This window comes from Diceros bicornis, chromosome 12 (genome assembly GCF_020826845.1).
Source record: "Diceros bicornis minor isolate mBicDic1 chromosome 12, mDicBic1.mat.cur, whole genome shotgun sequence".
NCBI classification, from domain to species: Eukaryota; Metazoa; Chordata; class Mammalia; order Perissodactyla; family Rhinocerotidae; genus Diceros; species Diceros bicornis.
Window position 1 is genome coordinate 37,217,032 of NC_080751.1, and position 25,003 is coordinate 37,242,034.

General features: G+C 35.2%; 1 protein-coding gene across 3 annotated transcripts in view; it reads right to left on the reverse strand.

The window, feature by feature from the left end:
• FOXN2 (forkhead box N2) overlaps positions 1–25,003 on the reverse strand; it is a 57,132-nt gene that overhangs the window by 21,662 nt on the left and 10,467 nt on the right. For all 3 annotated transcript variants that reach the window (XM_058551282.1, XM_058551280.1, XM_058551281.1), the window contains exon 2: positions 4,930–5,480. In XM_058551282.1, coding sequence (XP_058407265.1) covers positions 4,930–5,466 — 537 coding nt within the window. In that variant the 5' untranslated portion in view covers positions 5,467–5,480. The remainder of the gene's footprint in view (positions 1–4,929; positions 5,481–25,003) is intronic.

Below are 25,003 nucleotides of genomic sequence, written 5' to 3' on the forward strand. Positions count from 1 at the left end.
TCTGGACTGTATGCTCTCCTGTTCATAAGGAATATTTTTCCTCAATTCTTTTCTTTCTCTAAGCATTCAAAAATGTTTCAGGTTGATTATATAAATAATGCACACATTTAAAAATTATGGACAAGAACAAGTCCTTTTGATCACTACCACAAATTGTACCACACTGGACACACTCTTCTAAAAGTTTTATTACGAACAATATCGCCATGAATATTCTAATACACATCTCTTTGCATGTAAGTATGACTGTTACTCCAGGGGAGAAATCAGAATCTGATTCACTAGATCAAAGGACATGCACATTTCTAATTCTAATAACTATTGCCAACTTGCCCTCAAGAATGGTCAGACTAATTTACACTCCTATCAATGGTGTGAAACTACTGATATTTATTTTCCCATGTCCTCATCTAATTTGATATTATCAAACATTTAAAATTTTTGCATTCTAACGGGTAAAAACTGGTTTTTTGTTCTTTTAGTTTGTATGGCCCTGATTACTAGTGAGGATGAACATCTTTGCATATGTTTATTGGCCATATGTATTTCCTTGTCTGTGAATTGCCTATTCATGTTCTTGTCCATTTTTCTTAGGTTTTCTTTTTCTTACTGAATTATATGAGTTCCTTACATACAGTAGTGTGCTAATTATAAACATCTATCAACTTCACATTTAATGACACAATAGTGGTAGCTTGAATTGGCCGTGACGGAAATATTTATACCACGGAAATCTGCAAAAGCTACATCCTCATCCCGACCCCCACCCAACTGTTAAATATTTACTAGCACATCACTGCTTATATATTTTGAATCCCAATCTTTTGGCTGTTACTTGTCTCAATCACTTCTTCCTAGCCAATCATTTTCAAGTTTTCTGCAACATTTGACACTGTTGCTCATTCACACGTAAACCTACCCTCCCTTAGCTTCCATTACACCATACTTTTCTTAGAATTTTCTACTGAAAATCAATGCTGATGACTTCCAAACTTAGAGTTTTAATCCTACAACATCACCACTCTTCCTGTACCATATTTCTAAATAACTAACAGTTTCCCTTTTACGTCCCACCACAAGTGTAAACAGAATAGGTCTAAAACTAGAAAAGAATTAAGTGGTACAATTCAAAAATGAAATCTGATGATGCATGCTGGAAAAGATACATTCAGAATTTCCAATACTTTCAGTTATCTACAGAAAAGTTTGACTGGGGCTGGTGGAATCTACTTCCAAAATGGCTCACTCACATGGCTATTAGCAGGAAGCTCTATTTCCTTGCCATATGGGCCTCTCCACAAGCCTGCTTAAGTGTCCTTATGATATGGTAGCTGGCTTCCCAAAGAGCTAGTTATCCAAGAGCCCAAGATGGAAGACATAATGTCTTTTATGACTTAGCCCCAAAAGGCATGCTCCATCATTTCCACAATATTCTCTTGGTTACAAAAGTCAGCCCTACTCAATATTGGAGGGGACACTACAAGAGCATGAATACTGGAAGGTGGGGCTCATTTGGGAGGCATCTTGGAGGCTAGTTATGACAGAGACTGATCCCTTGAAATTACTGAGGCTTTTTTAATGGCCTAGCGCATAATTGGTCTTCATATATATTCCATGTGCAGTAGAGAATGTGTTTACTAGCAATTTGTTACATAGCAATAGATAACTAATACTACCTTAAAGAGGTAGCTATAAGATGATGTGCCCTAAAGTCTTGCTACTCAGAGTGTGTCCGTGGACTAGCGGCATCAGTATCACCTGGGAGCCTGTTAGAAATGAAAGCCTCAGTCTCCATCCTAGATTTGCTGAATCAGAATCTTCATTTTAACAAGATCCCCAGATGATCAACATGTCCATTCAAGTTTGAACACCACTGTCCTAGAAAATCCTTCAGTCATCTAAAAATATAATTACTTGCTCTTTTAATTTTTATTCCAAATAAGAATAGGAGAGTTCTGCTACCACTTGGGGTATAGAAAGCCATAAGAGAATATCATTCCCAGCCTCACAAGAAAAAAAAATAATCTATAAAATCATAATTTTTTATGAGCCCATCCAAGAGCTAAGGCTGCAGGCAACTAAAAGAACTGAATTCTGAAATGCAACAGGTCCCTGTGAGGAGAGATGGAACATACAAACTGTTTTACTTTGGCAGAGCACAGAAGAAGTGGGGGTCATAAAAGAAGGTAAGAAAAAAACTACTCAAATTTTAACAAATAGCCAAGTGTGAGCCAGCAAGATAATTTAACATCCCTGGCATTCCCAGACAGGTGAAGAGTCTGCATCCACTAGCCAGCATTTTTCCACAGGCTCCATCCAGTATCCAGAGGAAGCTTGCAGGCAGCGCAGGAGACCTAAGAGAGACACCCCTGGAAACGGAGACAGATGTGCAGAACCTACCAAGGTTTGAGGCTGGAGTAAGGATATCAGGCAAAGCCTATGTATGCTCCAGTCCCCAAACGAGCATAAGGTGAGATCAGGTGTCATTATAGGATAGGCACAAAACCTGCCTACACCACCCTGGACAAAGCTCTGATATGAAGTAAAAGCTAACACTGAGAGAGAGGCAAAATATCCAGTCCCAAGCAAAGAATGGCTGCTGCTGGGAGAGAAGTACAAAATCCACCTATCCTCACACTTCACTGACACTAGGCAATGGGTCATTAGGAGAAGGGCTCATGCCCAGATCCTCCAATGATACAAAGCAGAGATCTGCTGCCACTGGGAAAGGAAATGGTCACTCATTTGTACCCAGGATCTCCCACTTGATACTAGGCAGAGTTTAACTACTATGATGGGAATGAGTAGGAAATTGGCCTGAGCTCTGGAAGAGCACTGTCCAATAAGACTTCTATAATGACAGATATATTCTATATCCCTGCTGTCCAACATGCCATCTACTAGCCATATGTAGATAACTGGCTATTGATGAGTGTAACTCTAGACTCCACTCTGAGTAAATGGGAGGGATTGTCCACTGCTGGAGGAGGCAAGGAAAGTCCCACTCTTGAGCCACAGGCATAGAGAACCTGCTTAAGATTAAAACTGGAGCAGAATAACTGAGATACCCACCCTGCCTGCACCAAGAGCCTTGCACCAAGTAACAAGCTATACCAATCTATTGCTATGGGAGGGGCAAGAGCACAGAGAGAACTATTGAACCCCCCTCCCATCCCCAAACGTGTAACAAGCTGAAAGATAAAGGTGAAGCAGAAATGCTGATAAAAAATCATCTGACATTCCAGGCCTCACAGTAAGCACAAAGTATTGGCAGTCCATCTCTGTAGGAATTTGAAGCCTATGGTACACTGGAGGTAACTATGACAACCACAAACTCTAAACCCAGCTCAATTATTAACTAGATTGACCAATACCTGTTCACACTAACAACCTGACAGAAGTAGAGGCATGTCTATTTGTGGGTAGAAATATTATTTACCTCAGTCTCTACCATTCTTTCACAAACAATTGGACATTTAATATAAAATTATGAAACACACACAAAAACAGGAGATAAAATAGTCAACAAAACCAGGCCCAGAGATAGACCAGATACTGAAATTAGACAGACACTATAGCTATGATTAATATGTTTATGGATCTAGTGGGAAATTTTAGCAGAGAGATGGAGACTATTTTTTAAAAGGCAAATGAAAATGCTAGAAAAGAAAAATATGAAGAAGTTTTATCAGGCTTATCAGCAGAATGAACACAATAGAGAAAAGAGTGAACCTGTAGAAAGAGCAATAGAAATTATCCAAACTGCAACAAAAAGAGAAAAGAGTAGGAAGATGGGGAAAGCAATCAAGAAGTGAGACAACAGCATATGGTCTAATATATTTTTTAAAGTCCCAGAGTAGGAAGTGAGCCACAAGAAATATCTGAAGAGGTAATAAGCAAAAATTTTCTAAATTTAATAAATGACAACAAACCACAGATCCAAAAGCCTCTGAAAAACCAAAGCAGGATAAAAATAAACAAAACACACATAGGCACATCATAGTCAAACTGCTGAAAAGTAGTGATAAAGAGAAAAATCTTGAAGACAGTAAAAAAAGAAACATTACAAACAGAGGAACAAAGATAAGAATGGCAGCAGACTTCTCATAAGAAAGTATGCAAGCCAGAAGACAAGAGTAACATCTGTAAAACACTTAAAGAAAAAAAGCTGTCAACCTAGAATTCTATACCTATCCTCCACAAAAAGGTTAAAAACAACTTTTCATTGCTAGCAAACCTGAACCATAAGAAATGTTAAATAAACTTCTCCAGGAAAAAGGAATTCATTCAGATAGGGCAGGATTAGTCCACTTTTTCTGTAAAAGGCCAGATAATAAGTAAAATGGCATAATATTATTTGAAGGTAGACTGATAAATTAAAGATATATACTGAAAACTGCATAGCAACCATTAAAAAAAAAAGAAAAGAAAAATTGCTAATAAGCCCATAATAGAGATAAAACTGAATCATAAAAAAAATACTCAATCCATAAAAAGGTGGGAAAAGGAAAAAAAACTGATAGAGCAAACAGAAAACAAATAGCATGATGATAGATTTAAACTCAAACACATCAATTAATGTAAATGGTCTACATTCCAATTCTAAGGCAGAGACTGTCACAATGAATAAATAAGAATACATTGATAGAGTGACTGAAACACTACAGAAACTAAGAATAAAAAATTAGAACATTAAAAAACTAATTTATGTACCTATAGTAGCCTGAACATAACTCTGCTAGATTTATAGCAATACTTAAGAAATTTAAAAACATCTCGAATGAAAGCAAATGATGAACATAATTAAGCTCAAGCTGAAGTAATCTCATTTGACTATTTTTTGTCTTCCTTTGATTTCCCCATATTTTAAGGCCTCCATGTTAATTTTCCCCCACCTCCCTAAACATAGCAATGTTCATAAACACTGACCTTGCCATGGCTTCTTTCCACTTTCTGAAAACATTTATTCAGTGACAGATTATGTCGAACAGAATTCTTCCAGCCTGTTGGTGCAGTAGCAAAATATGGGAAGCGGTCCAGAATCCAGTTATAAATTTCTTTGACAGGCAAACATTTATTTGGAGAGTGTTCAATAGCCATATAAATGAGAAGACTAAAGGAATATGGAGGCTTTGAAGTTGCTGATTTTTTTTCTGGGTTCTGACAGCAAGATGGTCCTAAGGATGGCACATCATCTCCCTCTATGTCATACAATGGACTGACAATTGGAAGACCCTCACTTCCGAAGCTGAAGTTTGTTAGAAGATTAGTACTTTCATGAAGCCAGTTCAAGTTTGTGAGTTCATCATCTGCTGACTCACTGTCCACTAGAGTGGCCTTTGGCTTGGCAGCATCAACAGCTTCAGGCAAGCTTCCCATTTTGTAAATCTGGCTTAATCCTGCAACCTTTTCAGCTCCTGGGATTTCAGCTCTTTTTTCTGGAGTCATTCCAATTACTGGACCCATTTACTCTTATAGTTCTGCAACAAAGGAAACAATTATCAATAAACGCAATACTTAAGATTTTTAAGCTCACGGATAGAGAAAATACATAAATATTCCCAAATCAGAGAAATTTTGCAATTATTCCACATAATATTTAACCACAATATTTGTATAATGAAGACATTAAAGGTTACAATACAAGGAACAGAACTTATTTCATATTATTTGAAATGGCTGTAAATAAAATGCAGCAGTGTAACATCATATGTATGGGTGATATTAACAAAATTAAATAATGTATTTTAAATACTTATTAAAGTCCCTAGCCCACAGTAACCACCTAATAAGTAATGGTTATTATTATTAAAGATGAACAGACTATTTCTTTGGATTACAAGACTTTATCATCTATGCATCTTAAGGATGTATAACTTTATTATAATAGCCATACCTATGGCTCAATACAGAAAATAACCAAATTTAAAATATTGCTTATACAATAATTCTAAATAAACCCTTTCCTCAAATCTGAAATATTTACTGTAAAGGGATAAAGAACATCTGGTATTTTTTATAGATTATCATACTAAAAAGATAACATTTCTGGGCTGGCCCGGTGGCGCAAGCGGTTAAGTGCGCGTGGTCCGCTGCGGCGGCCCGGGGTTCACCGGATAGGATCCTGGGCGTGCACCGACGCACCGCTTGGCAAGCCATGCTGTGGCGGCATCCCATATAAAGTGGAGAAAGATGGGCACGGATGTTAGCCCAGAGCCAGTCTTCCTCAGCAAAAAAAGAAAGAGGAGGATTGGCAGATGTTAGCACAGGGCTGATATTCCTCACTAAAAAAAAAAAAAAAAAAAAGATAACATATCTTATTCACTAAAATTGATTATCAGCAAAATTTATATTTATTTCTTTTGTAAATTCCAGTTTTAACTCTGCATTCTATATTATCTCATCAAGTACTGACACTGAAAGGCTAACTTTCTCTTAATAAAGTTTGAAATGTCACTGTATTTTCAAGGAGAGGGAAAAAAAGTTGTTTCTAAACTATCCCTTCTTATTTCTATTTTCTCAAATGACTTTTGTTTTGCTTTTGAAACACACCTCAATTCAAAAAATTTAGCATGGGAGAATAACTGACCAAAGAGAAAAGTGATAGAACTAACCCATTTTCAATGGTTCATAAAGGTACATTGTTTCTGAATTCAGTGAAAAACCTTCCCTGTCTTCCATTATCCTATTCAAGCTACTTATGCTTATATAACTGAATATGAGAAGTACCTCCCAAGTTTTATTTTACTTAGAACATAGCTGGCAAATTACTCCAAGAATTACAAAAACTGGTCAATTTTAGATGTAAAACAGCCGATCTGAATTCTGGTAGCTATTAGTAGATGCAGTCTCAGAGCACTCAATTATCAATAGCATCAGCTAATATTTTTAAGGCCAGCTATTGTGCTAAAACACTACATACTATGTCTCAATTAACCATCAACTAAACCCTATAAAGCAGGCATTATTATTAACCCAATTTTATAGATGAGGAAAATGACTCAAGAGAGGTTAAGCATCCTGTTTGAGGTTGCCTGGCTAGTAATTGGAAACACCAGAATTTAAACCCAGGCAGACTGACTTGAGAACCAAAATTCTAATCACTACATTATCTTGCTAACAGTATATATACATCATCTATGAGTACCAACGACCTGATTCTACCCATTTTAAATCTTATCACTGTTCTCTCCATATCCAGTTTCTCTCTCTCTCATGTACACCTATATCTAAACTTGACACACCAAGACAACGTAAAAAGGGAAAGATCAAATTATAACAAACTTGGTTTGCATTTCAATTGTAAAAAAACCACACGTACATAAACGTATACACATGTGCACACAATATACTTCAGAGATGACATCCTGTCCTAGTAACAACCAAATTATTCATTTTACCAGCAAAGTCTCTCTACCCATAGGGAATTTTAAAAATGTGATGGATGAAAATTCATTGGTTGAAGAAAGTGTTGTTTCTTTTTAAAAAAAAAAAACAACACAGCACTCAGTGTTCAAAGAAGGGAATGACTAATTTCTAATGGTTCACTTTTGCCTTTTCACCTATATCTCCATTCATCTTCAATTACATATAGAAATTAGAGAGTACTAAACAGCAGTGGCCAACATTTACTAAGATTTTACTATATTACAGACACTATGCTATGGGCTTTAAAATGCATCAGCTCTACTTACTCTGCACCACTATGTATGGTCCTTTATTCCAGGCTGTGAATTCCACAAGGGGTAAAAGTCTTTTATTTTTGTATTCCTCATGAATCTTAACAATATGTTGGGCATAAGTAGGCACTCAAATCATAATTGTTTCAAACTGAAATGAACTTATAATCAACATATATATCTACTCTGTACCAAATGCTGTGCTATTTGCCTAAGAGTTAACTTTATTTTAGAAACAAATCCTTAACGCTAGGAATCAGTTTTCTGATTGTTACTTAATGGTAAATTCACTGTTAGGAATAAGGAAATGGAAGTGAAGTAAGCCATTTGTCTAAGGTTCTAAAGTTAATAAAAAGTAGAGCCAAAATTATAAACCAGGCTGAGTTCAATATTCAAGTTTTTTGTCCAGTAGAGTACACTCACTCTCTTAAGGAACTTATATTTTTAGCAATATTACTTAAAACAGATATACTGCTGACAGATATGAGAATATATTGATGACAGAAACTAATTCAGATGGTTGCAAATATGTTATTCCTCTGAATTACAAGTTTAGAATAAAATCCCATTACTTTAAGGTATAAAGCAATACTATGTTAGCAAATATGCTAGATTACACAAAGTATACAGCCAAGCAAAGTTAAAAAATCAAGTATTAATAAGGAAAGGCTGACAGTCTCTTAGTAAGGTTTGAACTGTCACTGTATTTTCAAGGAGAGAAAAGAGCTGTTTCTAAACTATCCTGTTAGAATACTTTAGAACACAATCCATTTAGAACACTAAGTCCATGACAATAACTAGGCAAATGATCTTTCCCATAAATAAGTATATAAACAGCAAACAAATACATTAGAAAATATTCAACTTCACTGACAATCAAAGAAATGCAAAGCAAATAAAAAGTGTGGTATCAAATATGATAATGTACTTAGCACAGTACTGGGTATGTATGTAGTAAGCACAAATATTAGTAATAAAAATAACAATATCTATTTTTGCCCAGTTTAGCAATGGTTTAAAAAAATACATAACATAGAATTTTGGGCAAAGATCTAGGGCCATTTTGGAAAGCTAACTGGCAATATGCATCAAGAATCATTAAAAATATCATATTCTTTGACTCAATAATTCCACTTATGAGTCACTTCAGTGAAATAATCCCATATAGGGAAAAAGATTCTCTCTCTCTCCTCTCTGTCTCTTTTACCCACACACACACATGTTCATCCAAGAATTATGAAAGATAATAGAAAACTATAAACAACTTTCATATTTTATTAGAGAGATAGTTAAGTAAACCAAAGCATATCTAGTCAATCTAATATTCAGTAGTCATTAAAAATGACTGTCTTGAAGTTTGTGAAGTAAGCAAAAAAGCTAATTAAAAACTGATGAAAAGCAGAAAATATACAGAAAGCTAACAGTGGTTTATATTAGTAAGTTGGTAATTTTTTCTTCTATTTTCCAGTTTTTCTTTAATATGTTTATCATTTTTATAGTTTAAAATTAAAACAATATACTCAAGGGGGAAAAAGTTGTGCTAGATTATTTTTAGTTGTAGTATTTCCATTTCACAAAAAATTAAATCACAAAAAGGTCACGGACTTACCAAAGGCCTGAAGGCAAAAACAGAAGCCACCTCCTATATTCTTAGTACAGCCTATTCTGTTACCAAGCTTTTCTGTAACACGAATTAGCTCACTGGTAAACAGGGGAAACATTTTAGTACAGTGTGAAAATCACATTGGTTCGTATATGATTCTCCCCAGCCTATGGTTTTGCATTACTAAGTAATAACAGCTGAACCCAAAATAGGCTAACACAGTGGAAAGTAGCAAGCTGTTGCAAATACAGCACTATACACAATTCTCATTCAACCCATGTTGGCACAGCTCGGCCACATGCATTTTCTTGGAAGTGCTTAATGAGCTCTTCTCTCCAAATCTTTATGCATTTTACCCTTGCCTCCATAACACTGCGCAACCCTTCCTTGCACACCTTTCCATCAGGCTACCTTTATCTCTTTTTTTTTTTAATCCTAAATTGATTGTAGTATTTCTCTATTTGTAACAAATTTAATATATCTTTTAAAATATTCTATTCTTATCAGGATTTATTGTTAGTGTTCTGGTTACAAAGCTTCATACGTTTTGGGTAACTTAACCCATCAGCCGGGTGCAATATTTTAGTGTTTTCAGAAATATATAATATGTAACACTACAAGAGAAAAGTCTGTATATTTCACACCAAAATCAAGAAAACTTTTAGTTTTATTTATTTGGAAAATTCTGGTTTTATAAGAAACTACTTCTTAAAATGAACTGAAATCACTCAGTAGCAGATCACTAATAATGTGCATGGAAGTTTGCTTCATAAAGCAAAATGAGTAAAGAAATAAAAAGAAATCTAGGTTAGTGATGTAACACTTCCTTTTATTTATCTTTTAAGAACAATACTTCAACAAACCACAAACAATTGTTACACATAATAAACATCACTCAAAATCAGCATTTAAGGCCAAGAGAATATGATGTGGGATTTGAAAAATGTACTCCAATTTCTTAGGAGTCTAACTAGCATAACCCAAGTAATGGACGCATTCACTAATAAACCAATTTCTAAAACCAAGACATTGCTACAAGAAAAGCAGGTAAATGTACAAAACAATTTAGCAAAGTATACATTTGTGTTAAGACTCTGAATCTTCTATATTTCAGGAAAAGAACAGAATTTCTTCTGACAAGGAGAATTTTAAAAGTGGACAGTTCAAATAAACTCAGTACAATAATCACTCTGGAACCCCTGGTCTAGAGCTTCACTGTGGAACGGCCATGGCAGTATCTTGAGAAGAGGGCTCAGGATTAAAATGTACTATTTTTCCACAGCTGTGCAGCTCATGCATCTGTCAATGGTGTCTGTTTAACAGAGATCTACATATCTGCATATTATGTTCAATATTACAGTGATATACTACTCTAGGACAAGAAAAATAAAATTCTATATTGGAATTCTTAGACCATTTCCCAAAAGGTTAGAGGAGAGCACTTTTGCTTAGGGTGGTATTAACACTGGTCTGAGAGGAAATGCTTGACAGAGACTGGATAAGAGAAGGGAAACTAAGGTGCAGAATTTTCAGTATTACCTGAAACATAAGATGATGCATTACAGAGTATTAGAGGTATTACACCGATAGCTTTTTTTGCCCAAAATAACTAAGAAACCCCCAAACACAAGACGTCGGTTATGACTGCACAGATTTTTTTGACTGAATTTGTCTGTGTTTTTAATTGATTGTATCAAAGACTAAGCAAACAAAAAGAATTTTTCTTTATAGTTTTAGCATATCATAGGATCCCTAAACATTATATTTAGCCCTCCATGTTTTTTAAACATCATATAAAATTGAATTGTACTGAAACTTATTTTTTCCCCATCAAATTCATTAACATTATTGCAGCAGTAATTCATTTTTACAGATGACTAGTATTCTACTTTACAAATATATCACAATTTATTATACTCTTAAGGGCATTCAATAGTTTATGTTTGGGGCTATTACAAGTAGTATTGTTATGGACATCCTTGTTCACATCTCCTGGAACACAACTGCCAAGAATTTTTCTGGGGTATACATCTAAAGCAGAATATATGACAAAGAGTAGAATTATTGGGTCACAGAGTCTTCTTCTGTTCAACTTTAACTGATAATGATAAATTGCTACCAGGAATGTATGTGCATTCTGTCTGCTCCACGTACTCATCAAAAATTTTTCTTGCCAACCTGATGACTATGCAATAGTATCTCCCTGCCGTTTAATTTGCATTTCCCAGATTAGTAATAGGGCTGAATATCTTTTCACATATATAAGAAGACCAAATGGCAAATATATATTTAGGTTTCCTCTTCTATTGTCTATTGAAGTCTGTTCTATTGTTCGGATACTAATCCTTATATGTAATGCAAATATCCTTCCTTAGTAGGAAGGCTTGTCTTTTTAAGCAAGACAAGCAAGATGGCTTGTCTTTTCAGCCTTTTTTTAGTTTCTATTAATGAAAAAGTTTTTAACTTTAATATGGTTGACTTTATTAATCTTTTCCTTTATGGTTACTGTACTTTGTTTCTCATTTAAGAATTCCTTCCCTACAACAAATTAATAAAGGTTTATTCCAAAGTGTCTTCTAAAAATAGTTTTTACCTCTCACATTTAAGTCTTCAATTAACCAAAAACATATGTATTTTTTATGCAATTTCATTGTTTACATATGAATACACAATCATTCCAGCATCATTTATTAAAAATTGCATCCTTCCTGTTGGGAGAACCAATCTACCATCGGCCTTTAGCATTCCTGCACATTCTCGCAGGGTATGCTGAGAATGAAAGGCCTTTAGGTGGCCCATTTCTCAGAGCTGTGTTTGCCACAAGCAAACCTGAGGAGTGACCTAACATCTCCTTCCAAACAAAAAGCAGTCCAAACTCCATTAACATTTCTTCTTTCATTCATGAGTTATTTAGAAGAATGTTTCTTAATTTCCACGCAATTTCTTTTTCTTATTGATTTCTAACTTGAAATGGCTTTAGGATACTAATCCTTTGAAATTCATTGCAACTTGTTTGATGGTCCAGTATGGGGTTGATTTTCACAATGATTCAGTTGATGTTTCCACAGTGACTGGATGAAAATATACGCCCACTGGATCAAGCTTCTTAATTACATTGTTTAAATTTTCTATATTCCTACCAATTTTTTTTTGGTCTACTTTATTTATCAAATACTGAGGAAGATACATTAAAACCTCCCCACTACACTACTGCAATGCATCCATTTCTCCTGGCAGTTCTGTTAGGTTTTGTTTTGTGGTTATGGTTATTAGTTGCATACAAATTTAAAACTTCTATATATTCCTGGCAAAATGAAACATTTACCATTATGTATCAGTTCTTTTTATCTCTAGTAATTCTACTTGTCTTAAAGTCTATTTCAAATGATATGCCAGCCTTTGTTCCATTAATATTTGCCTGGTACATCTTTTTCCATCATTTTACTTTTAACATTTTTTCCTTTTGTTTCCTTGTAGTCTCTGTTCTAAACCCCATATAGCTGAACATTTTAAAATATAAGGCATAGATATACTTGAGTTTACTTCTATCCCCTTATTTGGTGTTCCACTTTCTATGTTTCTTTCTCTTTTCTTGCCTTCTTTGGGATTTTATTTTTCTGGTTCCATTTTTTAACATCTACTAGTTTGGAAGTTACATATTTATTTCTATTACTAAAGTGTTACCTTAAATGTTTTACCATGCATACTTATCAAAATCCAAAGTTACCTTTAGCCTCTCCTGAGTAATAAAAAGATCTTTTAAATACTAGCTCCAATCACCCTCTCCTGGTTTATAACATACCTGGTATTTAGTAAATAACTAAAATAACTAGTACTTTAGTTCTAGCTTTTTCTTTATTTTTAATCTCACAAGACACTATTATTATTGTTTATATAGTTAATTTTTATTAATTTACCCATATACTTACTACTCTCTCTGATCATCATTCCTTCGTGAAATCTCAGACTTTCTATGACCCACTTTCCTTCTACTTAAGAAGTAGTTTGCTAGTGAACTTTCAGATTTTTTTCTCTGAGCATGTCTTTATTTTACCCTTGTTCTTGAAAGGTATTTTTGCTAGTTATAGAATTCTATGCTGAACTAGAATAGGTCATAGCTGTTAAGATTTATTTTCACTGAGTACATCATTTCACAGTCTTCTATTTCCATGCTTGCTTTTGAACCCTATATTACTTTGCAAGTGTTCTGTTCTCTCTTAAAATTTTCCCCTTTATTAACCTCTTTTATATCTTCCATTTTCTTATCTCTCTGTGTTGCATTCTGGATTTCTTCAGATTTATCTTTCATTATATCAATTTTTCTTCAATGGGGTCTATTTACTTTTATCTACTCCTTGAATGTTAACTTCAATTACTGCACATTTTCATTTCTAGAACTTCTGATTCTTTTTACAAAATGTTTGCTCTTTTCCTCATTTTTAAGATTTCATTGAACATATTAAATGTACTTATTTTATATTTTACATCTGATAATTCCAATATGTGAATTATTTCCAGGTCTGATTCTGCTGATTCTCTTATATTGTGCCATTTCCTCAGATGGTTTGTAAGTTTTTATTATAAGCCACCCATTTTCATTAGTACTTTACCAACAGGAATTCTTTGATGATGATAATTTGTGTTGCTTCTGTCAGGCCCCTGGGAGTAGTAACAATCTGAGGTAATTTTAAATTCTTAGCTTGAGGTTTGGTGTGAATTCAGGCTGTAAACCAGGGTGAGGGCTAGTTTGTGGTAACAAATCAGCAGAGATTTTATTTTTCCCATCAGCAGCAATATTCTAGAAAGATAATTTTTTTTTGTCATCCCTGGGGACAAGAAGGGAAAGAATTTGTAGATCACTCTTACACCTAGACAGTATAGCCCTGTGGGGCTCCAAATTAATGAAGAAGACTATTTCCTGCTAGATGTTTTACCTTCGCTAAGTCTGGGCTTTGCTTCCTGATCTCTGAGCCCCACAAGGTCATGAAAACAAGCTCTCTTGATTTGGTAAATACCCTCAAGGTAATAGCTAGCTTTAGTACTCAGATTACCTCACTGGGTTTCCAATTAGGGCTCAGTCTAAATATTCTTTACTTTTGTGCCAGAGCATTGATGCATTTTATCCAGCATCTTAGGCTGTTTTCAGCAGAAAGACTGGTCCAGGTACTTAGTTCACCATGCTGCTGGAAACAGATGTTTACATTAGTTTCTGATGGTAATATCTCTACCGTACGTGTTTTCCTGTATCTCACAGCATTGGTTCTTAAGTTTCTTCTGCCTCAGCACACTTCAGGTATTTCACTCACTTCTGTCAGTAAGAGTTGTTCTTTATGACAGTGATTCCCAACCGGCAGTAGGTAGAGACATTTCCCTGGAGGTGGAAGGTGGTTATCAAAAAATCTGTTCATATTTTTGTTAAAGAGGCTGCTTCTTCTCATCCCTTTAAAAAATCATACTCTTTAAATATAGGAAAGATATTTTAACCCCTTAACTATGATTCAGGTTCATCACTATAAACAAAAACTTGATAAAGAATGATATTTATAGGGGTTTCTCAAGGATATAGGACTATTTGCCACTTTATCAGTGTTTCTCAAATCAGGGTGTCCCATGGATATACTCTGGGGGCCATAAGTTTTGCAAATTTTCATTTTGTGCTTTCATTTCAATAACAGTATAAAAATGTATTTTACCATTTTCGAAAAGAAAAATGAAAGACTTTAAAAAAAATAACTACTTCAGAAACTGAAGTCAGTGATTATGAAAATGGATTCTGTCTATAATTTTTTTCTTTAAAAGGAATCCATACATCATTCAAGTTGAGAAATACGGCTCCACACTAAAAGGCCTAACGTTGCTATGCTTGAGTTACTGATTAATCTTCTTAGTTCTATCTTCTAGTCCTCATTTGTACTATAGTCACGGCACCTGATCATACAAGTATATGATCCTTTATCTAAAATTCTTGACATATTTCAGAACTCAGAATATTTTGGATTTTAGAAGGGACTACAAAGCAAGTACGACATGTTATGTGATGTGTCAGTGAGGTCTGAGGCAGCACCCCTTAATAAGCACATTAATATTTCTGCAGCAAAATGTATATTCACATTAAGAGGGCGGTAAGTGAAGACTATAAGTAGCATTACATTAGTTCAGATCATGTTTTGCCACTAAATGGGTTAAGAGAAAACTTCTGGTTTTCAGAGCATTTTAGATTTCTAAATCATAGAGACGGAATTATAGAACCATCATCTGCTACACACGGGAAAGCCAGATAAATTTCATTAGAATTTCATATAAGATCACAGTAAGTAAGACCTGAGAAAGAGCTCCCCTTAAGGTGCATGAATTTAATGCATAAACTTTGTAATTTTTTTCCAACTACTTAGGAGTCCCTTTTTGTCTATCTGTAGTTTAATAGTTGAAGATACAGAATAAGTAACCTGCTAATAAGCAGGAAACATATATTATAAATTCTAAATTTATGATTATGATTAGGATTATGATTACAATATCTCTACATCTAGCAATGTGGATAAAAGGTAGAGAAAGAGAAGTATAAGCAACATGCTGTTCAGAATAGCCTCTCCTGGCCCTTTTCTAAGAAGCTTCAAAAAGAAACCTCTTACTCCTACTCCACTCACGGCTCTGCTGCCATAGTTGTTAGATTCTATGGTAAAGTAGTGTACAACTGTGAAATGAAAGGCTTCTTCCTTGAGAAAGGAGTTAATATATGTAATACTAGGAGATACTGAACAGAAATTTGAGAGGGTAGTATATTCAAAGTTAAAATTGTAAAGGATAAGCAATTTCATATTATAAAAAAATCATAAAACTAAAATCTAAATCATTATTCTTGATACTATAATCACATTTTAAGGCAATGAAGCAGAGGGTTAAGAGCATGAGCTGTGAAGAGACATTATCTGGGTTCAAATCCCAGCTCTGCCACTCAATAGGCCAGAAGACCTACCAATTTAGAATTCTAATAGTACCTACTTGTATAAGATTGTTAGTACAAATTAAATGAGAATAAATATAATTTTTAAAATTATTGCTAGCTTTCTAACTAAAGTAGTAAATTTATAAATGTTATATCTTTCAAATACAAAAATTAGGGTACAAAATCAGTAACAATGCTTTATGTTTCGAAGTTTCGAAATTTTTAAAAAATATTCTGCTATTAAGGATGGGCCTCCCTTATGACCAGTGACACCCACTGGCAAGGCAGCCAACTGAAATCAGGACTTCTCAGAAGAGGGCTGCAATAAGTTTCATCATTTTCTTTATGATGCGACTTTCACTTCCTTATTCTATTTGTTTCCATGAACTTCATTATGTTACGTCAATCTTTTACCAATCATGCTACATGACACATCCTTCTTCAAATCTTTCTAGTTTAAATAATCTGAAAGAACTTAAACCATATAAACTTTCAGAATTTTTTTAGTATTTTGTTATTAATGGCCCCCCAAAAGTCTAAGTTCCTTTATTAACAGCTCTGCCTGATGCTAACATTCTCACATACACACACAAATTTATATAAAAAAAAAAGAAAATAACTATACTACCTCTGAAATAAAAAATGTTGAGTTTTCACCAGTAATGACATTCTCAATAACAAAAAGAAAAGACACATTAGTGTCTTTTATAATATAATGCTATAATCAAAACAGGGCAGGAACATAAATATCTACATAAACAGTTACATTCATTTGTATCGAACTAATTCAGAATCTACTTTCTTGTTACAGAATTCTTATCAAGTTAAAATATTCAAAATAATAATTTCTTCTCTACTTTCAAGATTTTACTTATATTGTGAATTTCAGCATATTATCTACAGTACTTTAAAAATATGGGTTCATCAATATAAAATTACTGACCCAAAAAAATCAGGCTCTCAGTTCAGCAATTCTCATGAATATAAAAGTTTTTTAGTGTATACTTCGGTACGTAAAATAGATCCACAGCAAATAAGAAATCATTCCAATTAACTCAGGTCTAGTAATGATGTTTTATTAATACTTTTAAAAAATGTTTCTCAAATTATATTATTGAATTTCTTCATGCTACATTTCTCAATTTTAATTAGGTTTTAATCTTACCTATATTATAGTTCTTAGAGCCCTAAATCTATAAGTTATTGTTTGTGAGATAATTTTTTAATTGTTAAAAATTTATATTTAATCCATTACATTGTCTAGGAATTCTTATTAGGAAATAAAAAATAGCACTGAAAAAAGGCACAGATCAAAATAAAATATGATAGTCAATTCTTGATATCCCAAAGCAAATTTATTCCTATTTATTTTTTCCTTGTACCCCGAGCCAATCACTGAATATTTCTTTCCTCATTACCCTTTTCAGGTAATGAGGAAAATCAATTTTGCTGTTTCTAAAAAGTTTTTACTACACTGGAGTCAAAAGGAACCATGCCATCTGTTATGTTCTACTAGAACTGGAAAGAAGTTGAAACCAACACTTGAGCAACTGCACCGAGAGGCTCTGAAGAATACTTGTAGTCAGTTCTATGCTTAAGGCAAAGGATAATTAACCATGAACTATATGGCAGCATCTGACCTACAGAGAAAGTTGTTTCACATCATTTTTACCCTACTATTCTAGCTTCTTAGTTAAAAATCAGTCTCATTATAACTACTTTAAACATCTGAATTTCTGAAGCATGTGACAAATGAATATGATTTTTTTGGTTATATTTAATTAAACGCATTTACAATTTGTAATTCTGTCTTTTTATGTGGACTTAAGACATTTGGAAACTTCATTTTTATTGACTTGCCATTTTACCTCCCACCAACACTTCATGTCATCAGTAAATCACACAATCTTACAAATGCCAAAAGAGCAACCAGACAGTAGGCCCCATCTCAGAATTGTGGCTTTCCCATTCAATTACTTAAAGTAACCAATATAAAAAACCATCTGACTTGGGCTAAGACAACCCTAGTTTGCAAAGGGAAATAGTCATTCACTTAGTTCAAATCACTAAACAATGTTTCTCATGAAAAAAAAAAAAATCTACAGAGCTAGGGCACAGCATAGAAATCCAAAATGTTTGTGACTTTTATTAGAACTGCCCGGCAATTACCTCAGTTTTTTACTGTAAATTAAGCATTGTCTCTGATTAAGATATATTACATAATAAAAAAAACTTCCATTCAATTTCCTTTTCCTCACCTCCATTCTCCTTAGGAATGAACTATTTCTATTAGTTAATTATAATAAGATACCAGTTCTCAAGACTGGAAGCCACAGCATTATATTTCCTAGATTTATAATAAGCTCAACATAAAATATTTTAGCAGTTTACAGATGCTAATTATTTTCTAAATCTTAGAGCCTTCATTTTTAAAAAGGAAAACAATTTTCTCCTTGTTAACCACATTGGTAGCAAAAATAAAGTTTACTGAGCACATACTATTTGCAAGGCACTGTGTAAGACACCTAACAATAACTTTAAAGATATTCTGTCGACTCAAAATATCCAATAACTTTGGTAACCCTCCGGTAAGAAAATAAATAAGACATATAAAGAGAAGGAACTCAAAACTTTTCCTATTGAATTAACAATACATTCTTTGTTTTGATTAAGATTCTCTGTTATAAATACTGCCCATACCATAAAATCCAGTATTGAGATTAGAGGGTAGATTCAAACTCCAAATGTACTGCAAAAAGACATATGTTTGATTATAATGCTACATGATGTCATGTATCCAGGACAACTGAAGCATTATGGTCTCTTAGGGATAAAATTGCCTCTTGGTCATAGATTTAGGTGACACAGCATGTGATCCATTGTCTCTAAACAAAAAATGTGTGCAGCTGCATTTTCCAGTAGAGAAAGGGGGCGGGGGGGGGGGGGAGCAGAATACAAAAGGGTCAAAGATTTGTCTCATAGGAAAACTGTTTTTCAATGGGGGTAAAAAAAGAAATAAAATTGAGTGGGAAAAACTTTTCTCCAACTCATGCTAAAAGCAGAAAACACAAAAATCTGCAGGAAAAATTCTGTTGTGGTAACCTTCCACTGAATCCACTTTTCTCCTACTCTAACTTGCCCAGATACACTGTATAAACCATGGTTTAAATGCCACTTCTATCTAAATAATTTTGTGATATTTGTACACAGTATATAGAGTTCCCCCACACAGTGTTGCAGCATTTGTCTCCAAAAAAATGTCTTAGTTGTTCTTCAGTTTCTTGGGGAAGTTAAAATGAAGCAATAGCTGTACAAATAAAAAAAAATAAAACACATTTGCTTCTAACCAGTAAACAAACCTGATATTTTCTGTATAAAGACCAAATACTTTCCTTTACAAGGAATCCCTAGCACATAACCCTGCCTTTCACACAAAGAAATACTGATTTCAAAAAGCAGTACCACAAAAGATATAAATTGAGTGAAAACTGTTTTCTCTGAGAAGAAAAATGGCTATTTCTTTTTTTTTTTTTTTGTGAGGAATGTCAGCCCTGAGCTAACATCCATGCCAATCCTCCTCTTTTTGCTAAGGAAGACTGGCCCTGAGCTAACATCCATGCCTATCTTCCTCCACTTTATATGGGATGCCGCCACAGCATGGCCTGGCAAGCGATGCGTTGGTGCACGCCCGGGACCCGAACCGGGACCGCCAGAAGCAGAGCACGCGCACTTAAGCACTAAGCCATGGGGCCTGCCCCTAAAAATGGCTATTTCTATATATGTGTTTAAAAAAAAATTGAACGCAAAATAATTTGTAAATTTCTATTGGTATCTAAAACCTAGCACTAATTCACCTTAAATGTTATTAAACGCAGTGATAAAAAAGAAGCACTACTAGCTCTCAGAGTAATTCTAACTTAGAAAATCCATCTTCTCAACCTTTGGCGTTGCAATCTGTGTGGTGTCTGAACAAAATATGTTAAAGGCTGAAAAAAACTGACAGCACAGAAATTAAAAAACAAATATAACCACTAATGGAGGGAAACATCCTTACCATCTAGAATTAGAAGTAATATCACCTGTGCTACCAACCATACAGTGACCAGTTAGCCAACCAGCGCTTTGGTTCTTTGACAGGCCTATACTGCACTTGAAAAGTAATGCTGAAAGGAACAAGGTTACAGAAACCTGAAAGTCAACAGATCTAATGTCCTAAAGTACAAATGTAAATTTTGTTGGCATTTGAATACAACCGGCGGTATTCTTTGTCTTCAAAATTTATTTATGTGTAATTTGATTTTCAGTGCCTTGAAGATAAGCCATAATTAGCCAGCCATGCAGTAAATCTCCTACAGCCAATAAAAATGTTGCACTGAAAATGAACATCTTTTAAAAGTACATTCATAATCAGAAATACATTCAATAAAGGCAGAAAATGCTATCTTATCTTACTAATAGCCCCCAGTGTGAAATTTAGAAAGCAAGAGTAAAACTTAGGACTCTATACTGGTTTATTTAATATACTGATTTTATATGCACTTCTAAAACAACACAAAAGTATGATTAATTTAACACAGAATTAAGTCCACTTTCAACAAGACTAAACAAACCCTATATGTACACTTACTGAAGTAAAATATATTTATGCTAAAAATTATTAAAGATATTTACGTTATTAAATAAACTATCTCCAGAGCATTTTAGAAAGTAACACCCTAATAAACATTCAAGTTTTTAAATAAACTTACATGGAATATAACCTGAATTCTAAGTAGCCACACTGACTGCAGCTATATACAGCTAAGTAGTCTAGTTGTCACTTCTAGTACACACAATCAGCATCTGAGTGGATGTTAGTTCCATTTGGTAATACAGAGAATATTGAAAGAGAAAATGGCATTTTTCTTCTTGGAGGTAGATCAATGTTTGTGGTGAGTTTTTTTGTGTTTTTGTTTTGACCTGCTGAGTTTGAGATGCTCCAGAGCTCACACTCTTCTCTACTATGCTAGCTGCCATCCTGCCTAGACTGCTTCATAAGTACACAAAAGAAAGACTGAAAAGAAAATACATTCTATCATCAACACACCTGATTCAAGATCTACATCCTCAAACTAATGCTCCTCTACTTGAAGTTAGTCCAAACCAGACTAATCCTGTTCAAATACTTCCCATATATTTCTCTATTTATATGCTTGCTCTGGACTTCTACTCTCCCTACCACCATTTAGCCAAAACCCTAATATTTAAGGCCTAATTTTTTTTTTATAATTTTATTTATTTATTTTTTTCCCCCAAAGCCCCAGTAGATAGTTGTATGTCATAGCTGCACATCCTTCTAGTTGTTGTATGTGGGACACGGCCTCAGCATGGCCGGAGAAGCGGTGCATCGGTGCGCGCCCAGGATCCAAACCGCGGCCGCCAGCAGCGGAGCTCGCGCACTTAACCGCTAACCCACGGGGCCAGCCCATTTAAGGCCTAATTTAATGACAGTTTCCCCCACGTAATTCCCACCTGAACTTCTTTCAGGGATTTTTTTCTCTCTCCTACTATGTTCCAATTGCATTTATATGTCCTCTTTTTACTGTAGTTTTTGTGTCAATAGCTCAAAAGAAACAACAGACATGAAATCATTTTATAAACACTAAAGTTCCATACCTTATAAAGTACTTAATCCAGACTAAATAAAAAACCAGGAAAGGAGAATAAAAGACAATGGACACAACACCCCTAAGCAGAGTACTTCAAGCAAGTACAACCAGGCTTTAATTTGTTGCCAACCAGATTAGAAACGCAAAGAGAAAATTATACCCAAATTATACCATATTGTTAAGTTTTTTCAACTAAACAAGAGAGATATTTTTATCAAACTATATGGAACAAAAAGTTGAAGGGTGAAATATGATACTCATTAAAAAAAATTTACTAAGCAATTAACATTCAAGTACAGAATACTATGCTAGACACTGTGTTTTCCATTCTGCTTTGTGATGTTTTCACTTCCTAAATTTCAGTTCTCCACCTAAGAAGTGTTTGGAAAATAGCATTATCACAAAACATAACTTTTTAAACATTAATTATTTTAATTCCATCTGAACAATATGCTATTTTGAAGTAGTAATTAAAGGAAGTCTACAGTAAACCTATTTGTATAAAGCACTACTAATGGAAAAGTTTACAGAAACAAATAGAAATAATGAGTTTATTAACGGTACTGATACACCATTGTGACTATAAAATCCACCTCGCCCAATCCCACTCCTTGGGGAAAGTTAGTTCCTACTCTGTGTTCCCACAGTACTCTTGAATCTACGTCTAGAAGGGTATGCCTCACACTGCAATTATTTACTTACATCTGATTCCTAACACATGGTAAACATTTGATATTTGTTAAATAAGTATCTTCACCTTGTACAAATTATTTAAATATTTTTGTTCTTCTAAATATCAAGAGAATTTCCCTTTAAGCTTTCTGATTATTTCATATTTCTGAATTATTATCTTTATATAAAGGAAAATCAACAAACAAGTTCTCAAAACCCTAACCAATCAATATTAAGCTAATAAACCCAAGTCTTTTCCGTAATGTAAGAACAGCCCTAGGTATACATAATGCAGGTTAGCTTTTAAATATTGGAAAAAGCTAAAGCATTAAATGTCAAGGCACTAACACTTGTGTATTTGCAACAGAAAGATAATCCCATGACCCTTGCACAATTTCCCAAAGGATCTTGAAGAGATTTTTAAATGCTCTCTCAACTAAGAAGAAATAATCAGGGCAAAACAACAGGTTCAGAGCGCTACGACATGTAAAATCAGTGGACACCATTAAGTGGCAGTAATTTCAGAAGAAACGAAAGTTTTTTGCCAACACTTTTTGAAAAAAAGATATGAGGACTCCCAAACTTACAATTATGAGGAAGAGGATTATGGGAAGATGGAAGCTGTGGTGGCAGCAAATTTTTTATTCCTCGTGAATCTTCACATAAAAACAGAGCAACTAGAGAGCAAATGCAAAAACCCCTGGGTAACATCTACAACAAAACTATTTGACAAAGTCTCCCCACAAGCCCCAAAATACAGAGGACTGAAAGAAACCATTAACAGCAACAGACTTTTCTATCAGTGTCTAAGTGAGAGAAAGCAGAGGGAAGCAATGAGGTATCTGAAGGACCTGAGAACAGAGGCACAAAACAGCCAACAGGTATTCACTGGAAATCACTGAGAGACAGTTTGTGAGAAGCTGAAACTACTCCAAAAGTGGGTAAGTGCAAGGGGTCCACAGTAATGCCTATAGGCCTGGAGCAGTCTAGTTCTTTAGAGCTCTTGAAACACACCTGGGGCTCTCTTCCAAGACAGATCCTACACTTAAGAGAAAGTCCTGGTAATGGAAACAAAATTGAGCAGGATAGGAACAAACAAGATGAAGGAAAGAGAAGGTCCTGATAGAAGTGCCAGAGTAGAACAGAGCCAGGAAATCGCAGCAAGCTATCCACCATTTTTTTAATGATGCACAAAAACAACAGAACTCATAAAGTTAAAAGATCTATCTGAACCAAGCCTTCTCCTAGAAGTTCAAGAAAACTAGTTTCATATTAAGAAAGGAGTAAAAGTATTGAGGTTGAATATCATACAAAGTTACAATAAGAAAAAAGAAACAGGAAAATAGTCAAACTCAGAAGAAAGGGAGAGGAGGAAATGGGAGTTGTTCTATGGGTATAAAGTTTCCACTATGCAAGATGAGTAAGTTCTAGAGATCTGCTGTACAACATAGTGCCTATAGTTAACGATACTGTTTTATACACTTAATTTGTTAAGAGGGAGATCTCATGTTAAGTGTTCTTACCACAATAACAAAAATATTTAAAGAAATAAATAAAAGAAAAAAAGGGGAATAAAATAACATCCTGCAGACAATGAAAGCCTGCCAGAAAGAGATGCTCACAGGATAGATAAAGATGAACTTTGGGCCGGCCCCGTGGCTTAGCAGTTAAGTGCGCGTGCTCCGCTACTGGGGGCCCAGGGTTCGGATCCCGGGCGCACACCGACGCACCGCTTCTCCGGCCATGCTGAGGCCGTGTCCCACATACAGCAACTAGAAGGATGTGCAGCTATGACACACAACTATCTACTGGGGCTTTGGGGGGGGGGGGGAAAGATGAGCCTCTATTTCAAAATGAGCTTAAAAAATGGGAGGAAGGGAGGAAGGAAGGAAGGAGAAAGGGAAGGGAAGGAGGGAAGAAGGAAGGAGGAAGGGAAGGGAGGGAAGGGAAGGAAAGGAAGAGAAGGAGGGAAGGAAAGAAGGGCAAGGAGGGAGGAAGGAAGGAGAAAGAAAAAAGAAAAGGAAAGGAAGGAAGGGAAGGGAAGGAAGGGAAGGGAGGAAGGGGGGAGGAGGGGAGGAGGGGGAATGGGAGGAAAGGAGGAAGGGAGGAGGGGAGGAGGGGAAGGGGAGAAGAGGAAGAAGGGAGGAGGGGAGGAGGGGAGGAAGGGGAGGAGGGGAGGAGGGGAGGGAGGGGAGGAGGGGAGGGAGGGGAGGGAGGGGAGGAGGGGAGGGAGGGGAGGGAGGGGAGGGAGGGGAGGAGGGGAGGGAGGGGAGGAGGGGAGGAGGGGAGGGAGGGGAGGAAGGGAGGAGGGGAGGGAGGGGAGGAAGGGAGGAGGAGAGGAAGGGAGGAGGGGAGGAGGGGAGGAGAGGAGGACGGGAAGAGGGGAGGAGGGGAGGAGGAGAGGAAGAAATATCAAAACTACAAAAGCTCAGAAATAAAGTGACAGCTCAAGAAA